We start from the raw sequence: 10,927 nt of genomic DNA, 5'->3' as shown, positions 1-10,927 counted from the left end.
TTTAAAAGAACACACAAACACACACACCCACACACACACATAAACATATTCACCCGCATATACACACACATTCAGCCACATAAACAAATACACATTCACACATAGATATAAACCTTTTTGCAAATTAAAGGAATGATTTATATGATATGTCCTTTATTTAACAAGTTGTGTGGATTATGCGTTTAAGCCATTCATTGTTCCATTGTAATTGTTTCCTGTCTTTAAATCATTAGTTAGTTGGAAGAGAGAGAGAGAGAGAGAGAGAGAGAGAGAGAGAGAGAGAGAGAGAGAGAGAGGGAGGGGGATTGAATTTGTTTAAATACCAGTTATGTTCACAGAGGCACCCTATACCGTATATTCATTGGAAGGATTCTGAAGTCGTACAATAGCCTCTTATCGTACACTTAGTTAATTCAGTCCTCAAGACCCAAATATCTTATTTGTTCTAACAAAGTGATATAAAAATATTGATAACAGTATTGTCAATGTTTTGTTTTATTTCAGGACATATTTTATAGCGGCCAGCTTGTTGCACATAGATAATGATAAAGCACGCGTAGAGCTTACTCTGTAAAAAATGTGTATTAAAAATAAATTAATACAACCACTACAGGGACGCGGTTTGTTGAATGTTTCGTAGGAGGTGTATCCATGGCTCGGAAAGGAATCCCATGAAATATAGAAACTCATAGTTTATTCATCAATGTGATAATATTTGCCCCTTCACAGAAATAATAATTCAGTGGTTTAACGAAAACAACATAGGAAACAATGTAGCGCTGTCTGGGACCCTTTATCGATGAAACAACACCAACACAATAAAGACTATAAAAAATAGTACTGCACAGTGCATCGCAAATGAATGTTTGCTTCAAACTATGTCACCCATCTAGGGCTAAGAGTTAAGAGCTCCACATAAAAACAAACGGCAATTTCAAAATGTTCCAAAACACACAGAATAGTATAGGCAGTTAGAATTAAACTCTTTCCATAACTTTAACAGAAGACAAGTCAGAAGAATTGACAGCATTCCATGTTCATCATAATTACAGCCAAAACAGGCAAAAGAAAAAAAAACAACTCCATTTTTGACTCTGTAATTTCTTAGGCCATCGACAAGAGGTTCCTCTATCTATTCAACTCATGTCTAGAAATAAGATATTAACCATGTGTAAACACGTGTGTGTACGTGGGTATATATGTATTATATTACACTATGTATGCAGGTCGTTTGTTTTCTCACAGTGACTACGCATTTCAAAGATTTATAAACAGTTTTTGGGTTGACTTGAGAATCCTGACTTCCCTTGCTGCATTGGTAAAATTTACTTTTCTTAACAATCCAATATTCATCTTCAAAACCTGGATGTCAACACCATGAATATTAACAGTATTACCAGAAGCAGTGACTCCGTAAAACCATGTTCACAACCAATTATGTTAATACATACCTTGCAATGTGGAAAATCCATACTCCTTTTGCCCCCACCACTATATTAGAATAGAATAATACTTGATCAACCAAAGCACTTATATTATCTCCGTTTCGAGCTATGGTAGTTGGTCGTTGGCCAAATAAATAGATTAATAAATAAATAAATACACTTTATTTATCCATCAGGAAATTAGATTGGAACTTGAGCTATAAGAATGAATTGAATTAATAAAAGGTTATAAATTATCATTTTCATATCCACAAAGTGAATAAATATGAATCGTAATTCGCTGAAAATCCATAAAGATTTGAAGAATTTTGAATGAAACAGAAAAAAATACAAGAAAAAAAAATATCCGACAAAAGATCAGCTTGCCTTGCCTGGGGATCGATAGTCAGACCTGATTACAAATGCAAAAAGAATGCATTGCTCAGAAATCCCCTTTCTCATCCTCACGACTTCCAGACTGTGTCTCTTGCGTTGTTCTTGAAGTCATAGCTTGATAAATTGTTTTATTTTTTATTGTGTGTGTTGTGTATTTGATTTGTTGTTCTTGCTTTGTTTTTTTTTTGATTTTTGATATTTGTTCGTTTTTGTTTGTTCTGCTTTTTACTTCTTCATATTTTGTTGTTTATTTTTATTGAATTTTTTTCAGGTCGATTGTCTGCCTTTATCATGTCCAGTCGGTAAAGTGTCCAAGAACGAATACCTGTCGTGTGAAACGGCCATTGATGAAATCAGAGGGTTATTTTACCACTTTAATATTATACTTAGTCCGGAGCCAGAAGTTAAAAAATCTTCACTCGTAAGATTTACACAGTTTGCTCACGAGTTCTTTTTAAGTTTTATACAATTTGATGCTTTAAATTACTACATTCATGTGTCAACGTGTCTTTCACTTGAAGACTCTTTACAAAACGATCAGGAAATTGAGCTCAACGGATACATCCGGGCACCCTATACGTTGTCAAGAGATGATTTTGAGAACAAGATTACCGATTTGTTCATGAGGACCCCTTGGATAATACCAATCACAGATGAGAACGGTGATGAATACAATATATCATTGAATACGATCTGTATTGGCAAAGAGATATGTGACTTCTATCGTTTAAAGTCAAATTCAATAGACTGTAATAATTTTAAGAAATGGATGCAGACTGATAGCATTGATTTTCCAACCAATGATAAAATTCTAGACATATCACCTACATTAACATGTCCGTATATTACCACTGAATTTCCAAGATTGTCAGTTATAGGAAATGGGACATTCCAAATATCCATACAATTAAATAATCGAGAGTTTGACATGGTTTGGAAATCAAACATGATGTTCTTAAAAGATGATAAGATTCAAATTTGTTCACAATTTTATAATGACCTCATTGAGGAACTCATAAAAATACAATTGTTTGCTGATGAAACAATTTTACTCATAAATTATTACTTAGATATTGTGTGCATTCTTCTGTCAAGCGGATTTCTGTCGGCGTCCATTATGACCTATTTACTGTTTCCATCCTTACGCACTGTTCCTGGACTAAACACACTGTGTTTGTGTTTTTGTCTTCTTACAGCACAGTTGTCACTTCTTGTCACAATGGTTTTTGGCAGAGGGGGTTTTCTTAAGAAAACACACTGTGTTGTACACGGAGTGATTCTACACTACAGCTGGGTTGCATCATTTACTTGGATGAACACATGCTGCATACATATGTATCGAGTGTTTACTGGGAAAATCACTGGATCCAAAATGAAACATTTCATGTGGAATTGTTTTTACTCTTTTGGATTTCCCTTGTTTGTGGTAACCAGCATGATTATTATAACTATGGTGATTACACACGGCAAGTCTATGGCCTACGACAAACATACGTGTTTTTTGGACACGAATACATCCATTCTTACTCTGATAATGGGTTTATTATTTCCTCTTTTGTTGACAATGTCATTTAATTGCTTTTTATTTTTCGCGACACTGAGGGAAATCAGAGGAGTCCGTCAATTGAGAAAAGAATACAAGAACAAACAAGACATTGTGACATATGTAAAACTATCGTCCATAACCGGTCTCTCATTTCTCGTCACAGCAGCTGCCATCCAGATCAACAATCCGATTGTCTCTCTTATCGCCAGCCCCCTGGCAGGTTTACAAGGACTCTTTATCTTCTTCTCATTTACAGCAAATACTCGTATATCTAAACTCTACGTTAATCTAATAGCAGGTATCCTTACTTATTTTCGGCTCAAACGGTCTGCTATTGAGATGTCAACATCAAAATCAAAAGAGAGTATCTAAGAAGCATCAAATAAAATGTCCATCTTCAATCTAAATTAAATGTTAATTTGCTATTCTTGAAAAAAGGCAGAATGAAAAGCAGTTTCGAAACAAATTGAAGAATTAAACCATTTTTGCGAGTACCCTAAATACCCTACATATATTTTTAGTAGTGACTACCACGAAATGATTTGGTGTCTCTCGCTTCATTATTTGTCTTGCTTTGTTTTTTTCTTTTTTTGTTTATACTAGTTGTTTCTTTTTTATTTTCTTGCATCTTTTGTTATGTTTCTTAATGTCCTTCGATATGTTCTATTAGCAGACAAAACAAATAGATATATTTTAATAATGATAAAAAGGGGCTCCAGTTATAACAGAAGTAGATCACAAAGTCATACCCATCTGTGAGTCTGGAGCGGATATATCGTTGCTTTTCTACTACTCAATATTTCAGAAAAGGGTTTCAATGTTATGGACAATTCTGTCTCTGCCGCGGCGACCAACCGGTTCCACAGATACTCGATCGACAAAAATTCAGGAGAATTGGCTCCAAACTTTATCTTTACTAAATACTTGCGACAGATTGTTGCTACACGGTACCTGGCTTTGTATTGTTGAGAGACTAATGTTTTTTTTGTTGCTTCATCATCGGAACTCTACGCGAATTCGGAAATAATTTCGCCACCTGGATATAAACTTGTAGTGTGATTCCATAAGAAGCTGCCCGATGTTGCTGCTTCATGAGAAACAGGAATCGACTTGTCACCGAGGTGAGAGGTAGACTTACCCACTACTGAATGCAGAAACATTTTGCCGAATAGTAGGAACTACTCGGGGAGCTGATTTCAATTAAAATTGGTAATTCTTATCATCGGAAAATATTGTATGTTCATATATGCCTGGGACATTAACAGCGGTGTCCTAATTACAATACAAAAACCAGGAAAAACGAAAGGACCCGTAAACAACCTGCGCCCAATAACATTACTGAATACCATAAGAAAAACACTGTCAACTATTGTCCTCAACAGAATTAGACCGAAAATAGAAAAATACCTATCACATAGCCAAAGCGGGTTTCGCCAAGACCGAAGCACATCGGACGTTGTATGGACACATAAATGGTTGGCAGCAAAGGCACTCAAAGAAAACATATCCATAACAATAACCGGAATCGATATGTCCGCAGCCTTTGATACGATCGACAGAGGAAAACTTTTGGAGATATTAACAGAAATAGTAGACGAAGACGAGCTCCGAATAATCCGATTTCTCCTCAGCAACACAAAGATACAACCAAGGATATACGGGGCCACAAAACAGACGCAGTTCGAAAGTAACATCGGGACCCCCCAAGGAGATAGTCTGAGCCCGATTCTGTTCACAATATACTTAGAACACGCTCTGAAAGAAGTTCGAAAAGTCATTCCAAAACCAACGACTCATATTGAGAATGCAATCCCTAGAGAAATCGCCTATGCAGATGATGTCGATTTTATTGGATCAACACCAGCAAATATAGACATCATACAAAATACCCTCATGAAATATAACCTCCAAGTCAATGCCAATAAAACCGAATTTACAACAATATCGAGGAACAAAGAGGAATGGAAAAGAACAAAGAAAGTCGGCTCACTAATTGGAGACACCGAGGATGTACAAAGAAGAAAACAGCTATCAAACGCCGCACTCAGTAAACTCACCAATGTATGGATTAGAGGTGACAAAATAAAGAGAAAAACCAAACTGAAACTGTACCATGCTCTTGTAAAACCGGTACTTCTGTATAACTGCGGCACTTGGGCGTTGACAAAATCCGAAGAAGAACATCTGGATGCCTTCCATCGCACACAGCTAAGAAGGGTACTGGACATCAAATACCCCAAAAAGATCTCAAATGAATCACTCTATAAGATCACAAAAGAAAGACCAATCTCCCTTGACATTTTACAACAACGATGGCAACTTTTCGGTCACATACTACGCAGGGACAAAAACATACCAGCAAACCAAGCCATGTCGGGATACTTCCAAAAACACGGGAACCTTTTCAGAGGAAGACCGATCACAACACTCCCTGTGATCCTAAACAAAAACCTCACAACACTTGGACAAAGCATTAGTCTCATAACGGCAGGGGACCTTGAAAATCTGAGAACCCTAGCAGAGGACCGGCAATATTGGAGACACCTCACACAGGAAATACTGGAAACAGCCAAGGCGACCCGATCTTTCGGTCGAGACGCGAAAGGCATCTAAGTCAAGTCAAGTCATATATGCCTTTCTTAACAAAAAAATGAACGGTCATTCCGCGAAAAAATACTTGATTTTTCTTTTTTGTTAAAAAGTTACATCAGTTTGAAAAGTGGTGTGTTATTCATTTTTGATAAATATAGAATCGATTTTTTGCATCTAATTCATTCTGACATATTGCAAGACTAACGAAATAGGTGACATGTGTAAACGGTTTCATAAATTTGACAGCAATGGTGTAGATAGTAAGATTGAAGTGATAGAAATTAAAAAAGTAAGTTGGACTGTACAAGCAAAATACACCTTTCTAGGATACGCCAGCCTTTCCAGAAAACATCCCTCATCACAACGACCAAGAATTGGATTCAATGTCACTTCCGCCCAGCAATGAGCAGCTTGGTTCTAAACAAAGAAAATCGATACTTTTTATTCTTCATGCTGGCTAGAACTTTTTCACATGTCATGTGATCAGAATGTATAAAAGGTAAAACACGATAAGAGTTATAATGTTTTTCTCCTCTGGATATACTTTTATGCTCGTCGGATTAGTATTTCATAAGGGCGTCCGCCATTTTTCCGATAGGTTAGAACCAGTTACTAAGTTACTATGCGTCATTACTAGGGAAGTGACATTACGACTGTTTAAGCCTATTATGGATAGAACTTTATAGTTCAAAACTGTAATGGCTGTTTTACATTTCTTACGATTTGAATGTAGCAGATAACTGATGTTGTAAAGATGTTGTCCGATTTGTCAATCCTTATTCTATCTGGTTTATGTTACAGTTCAAACCAACACTACAGTGATACGCCATTACAAATAATATTACCAAGCCCAGAAAACACAAACACGACATCGGAAATGGATTTAAACCAATAGCATTTTAAAGACATCGCGAAGGACTTCAAATGAACAACACAATAGTATGCTGTTGTATATATGTTCTAAAAATATTGATACGACATTTCATTACAGATATCTTCAAACCAACCGCACATGAAAGTAGCATCAAAAATAACTTCAAACCAACAACACTGAAAGACGTCATTATAAATAGCATCAAACCAGCAACACGCAGAACCAACATTACAAATTCAGCAACTTTGTATCTAAAATGTCAAGCATTATTCACAGGGGCTTGGTTATTTTGGTTGAATTGGTGCCTGGCACCACATCCATCTTTTGAAATGGATTACAGCATTTAAACAATAATAATAAAACTGAGAAATGGCATATACCGCCTCTTACTTCTTTGAGTAAGTATTTTCTTTAATTTTTTTTCTTTCTTTTGCATTTACATATATAGCATGTTTTAAGTCATTTTCTTCTGATTCTGGCACCATCCTATACTGTAAGCATTCAACGCCACTGATTATTCAGCGTATTCCCTCAAAACTTCATCACAATTCACTGGAAACCTACAGCACCACGATAAACTTCAAGTCTATATGATATAGTAAAACGACAACAACTCAGGTCAACCCTGCCTCTCAACAACTTAGGTCAAATCCGCAACATACATAAATTGATATAACATTACTGCATACATCAAATGTGTTATTTTGTCCCAGAATAGTACTCATGATGTCGTGCCGGTTTGAATAATTTATATTTTTAAAAAACACGGGCAGAGTGGCTCTGCGGTACGCCTTTGCTTCGTACCCGAAATGTACCGAGTTCGATCACCCGCCGCTGCGTTGTGTGGCCTTGAGCAAGCCACCTCACCCTAGCTCAATTTGTTGTGCTGCACTACGGCTCATGCCTGGGTTATTCCAGTCTTTCATTGCAAGAGACCCTAGAGACAGATTTCCCCTATGGGATGAATAAAGGGAATTTTATTTACTTTTATTTATTTTATTTATTTAATAAATAATGTTTTAAAGAGTCATTTTCATCATATTATATCAGTAATAAGGTTTTTAATGGACCAAGTGCTCTTAAATGCCCTTAAAACATTAAAACAAAATTAACAACATTTTGTTCATTGCCTACACATTACATTATATTCTTTAAGATGAAAGTATGTTCTGAGAAGAGTTTCATTTCATAATATAAAAAAGCACATCTGCTCGTTTCCAAAGATATATTTTGAGCTTTGTAGGTTTATTGTATTTTGCCCTTATCCTCGATTCAATGTAAGGAATCGTGTCGTGTCCACTAATACCTGGAGGCCCATGCAGTCATCAACGAGACCTGGACGGTTTGTAAGGAGGAGTTCGAGAGTAGAGCTTCCTCTCGTCGGAAAATTGAATATTTTGCTGAAACACAATTCGGTTTTGGTATTTAGAAAGAATTCATTAATTTCCTTTTTATATAGGTACTGATTTCCATTCATGATGTCGGTTTTCCAGTTTATGTCGGGTAAAATTGCGTCACCATCTATCCAGATGGTCGATGAAGCGAACGAATTTGACAGCATCTTGATGTCGTTACATAAAATGATCCAATAATTAAGCGTCCGTTACCAAGTGCTTAAACGCGAGCTGCAACAAATTCGGACTCGAAGTCAAGATTGTCGATTTTAGTGGTGTATAGGGTTGATCTAATAATCAGTATGACACCGCCATAACCATCACTGCTATACCGCCTATAAATGTTTTATCTTGGTGGTCTAATTTCACTGTCTTTAATTTCTGTCGCCAACCAAGTCTTACAACCCCATAATGACATCTCGCTTCGTTGACTCAACAACATTCCAAAAAGCCTCTCGCATTGCTTAAGTGCTCTGAAAGTTTATTCTGATTCTTTTAACATGGTCAACATTATTGAGACGGTCTCGAACGCTATTTTCATAGTGTTTATTGTCACATGGAAGAGTGTTGTTATCGTTTTTCGCGTCGCCGGCCCTATTATAAACCGAATTTTGGCGACCCAGCGATTTCTTCAGCCTTAGTTTCTCTTTTTCTTTATGTTTGCCTTTTAATCTGTCTTCCTTTTCTTTGTTGTTTTTGCTGTTCTAACAATATTTCGTTTGTTTATAATCTAAAAATAGTAATGGGTGACAGGTTAGGTATAGAATGTTTTGTTTTGATAAGGACAATATTGTTGGCCGGTCGTACGTCGTTGTGGCCATAGTAAGTCGGCGACTGTGTCAATGGCTGTGAATAGCGTTGAAATAACTCACGATACACAGAGATCTAAAATATTTTCTATTTCATTTAAATTATTGGGGAACAATCCTAAAATTATCACAAAACCGTTTTAAAAGTTACGATAAAATTTTCATCACGGTAAAGCACGTGAAATTATACACATCCACATATAAAATTATAATCCAGTAAGAATAGAAATCGTTGTAAAACATCAACAAATCACAGAGCGTGTGAAAATCAGCCTTTCAGCGATAGATCACACACATTCCCAGGTTCAATCCCCACTGACGTTCACATCCAAAAGTCTTGGGTTTACTCTCCATTAGATATTTCCCATAGTCCAGGGTGCACCCAGGTTCACTTCCCACTTGTGTCTACATTTCGTCTTCTCCTCGAATTCATTCCCCACTACTATCTACAACTCAGGGTCACAAGGTTTCCTCCCCTCTAATATTGACTATCCATTATCATGGGTGTTATCTCCATGGACCTCCATCTCAAATGGTCCCTGGTTCAATCCCCAATTGTGCTCACCAACCCTGGGTCAATTTGTAGTTTTAACTACAATTTGTTTTATTAAAATAACACAAGGACCCCATCTCTTTATCGGCTGCTCAGAAAATAAGCAATCCATCATTACAGTACAGCAGTTGGAAACAGCCTAGTGATGGAGCTCCTTTTGGAAATGTTGTAACTGTAAAAAAAAATGATGTGCAACTATTTTCTTATTAGAATTTAAAAAATCCCTTCCAAAAACACATAAACAAACGGAAAACTGCACAGTTAACAACAACTACTCCCACAAACTTATAAAATCTCAAAAATTTGCAAAATATTGCAAAAAGCTGCGGATTTTTGCGGCCACAGTGCAAACCAGGGATTTTTTGCGGTATTTTTTTCGATGCAAAAAAAACACTACATTAAAATTCAGTTCATATCCATAACACTTCAACACCATATTAACCACATTAATTCAAGAACACACTTCTATGGTATAATAGTATACTTCAAACGAACAATATAGTGCTACATGCACAATGCTATTCACACCCTTTCTGTAATACGGTATTATAATTTAACTAGTTTTCACTGACACTCTTTTTTTTTCCATTCTGACACGTCAGGTCATTCGTCGGGACTTTAAAAAATCGAGATCATTGTAGGAAGGAATTATATTATTGAGCGGCTATGTGGTCTAGTGGTATGTCACTCGCTTTCGGGACGGAAGGTCCTGGGTTCGAGCCTCGCGTTCTGCGCATAGTTGAGTCCTTGGAAAAAGCTCTTTAATCACATTCTCTCACCGTACTCAGGTGTAAAATGAGTAACTGACCGTTAACAGCGTTATCTTTGTCCGAATAATTGTAATATCGCCAAACAGGCGTCATGTCCCATCCTACATGTTAAATGTTTCTGTTGACCAGGGACCCTTGTAAAGCGCTTTGAGCACATTTAGTGGATATTGCGCCATATAAAGCTCAATTATTATTTATGAAGGTTATCAACATCCGACTTTTTTTTTTACCAGCACAGATGAGAGTATGTGTATTTTCTTGGCCCGAGAGGAATTGAATTTTTGCCAATGGAATGTAAGCTTCAACATCTATAAAGTATTACCATTTTAAATAAGTTGTAACATATCACGGATACGGCTTTATTGCCTATCCAGAGAGGAATGAATTATTTCCTAAAGAAATGTCAATGTAAAGCTTTATCTCTCAATGTACAATAACACTGATGAGGTGTTTATTTATTTGGCAAGGGAGGAATTCTTGATCAAATGTAACTTTCTATGAAGAAATATAAAATGAAAACCAATAAGCTGCATATGTGAGGCCAAAGAAGAATATTTCCTGAAAGGATT

General features: G+C 36.4%; 1 protein-coding gene across 6 annotated transcripts in view; it reads left to right on the top strand.

Annotated features, from left to right (window-relative positions):
- Positions 1 to 6,468, top strand: part of LOC144956963 (uncharacterized) — an 11,617-nt gene extending 5,149 nt beyond the window's left edge. For 4 of the 6 annotated variants that reach the window (XR_013642051.1, XR_013642054.1, XR_013642053.1 and 1 more), the window contains exons 3-4: positions 2,092 to 4,604; positions 5,991 to 6,468. Coding sequence is in view for 2 of the 6 variants with exons in the window: in XM_078887831.1 (XP_078743957.1) it covers positions 2,092 to 3,738 (1,647 nt within the window). In the remaining 4 variants the exon portion in view is untranslated. Of the gene's footprint in view, positions 1 to 2,091; positions 4,605 to 5,990 lie in introns of those variants that run through there. The other 2 variants (XM_078887831.1, XM_078887830.1) reach the window with 1 other exon arrangement.
- Positions 6,469 to 10,927: the final 4,459 nt, after the last annotated feature.

The sequence above is a fragment of the Berghia stephanieae genome, chromosome 11 (assembly GCF_034508935.2).
Source record: "Berghia stephanieae isolate SIO BIC M18660-M18661 chromosome 11, UCSD_Bste_1.3, whole genome shotgun sequence".
In the NCBI taxonomy this organism is placed as follows: domain Eukaryota; kingdom Metazoa; phylum Mollusca; class Gastropoda; order Nudibranchia; family Aeolidiidae; genus Berghia; species Berghia stephanieae.
Note: the sequence above shows the minus strand (reverse complement) of the source record. Positions and strands in the feature narration are given on the sequence as shown.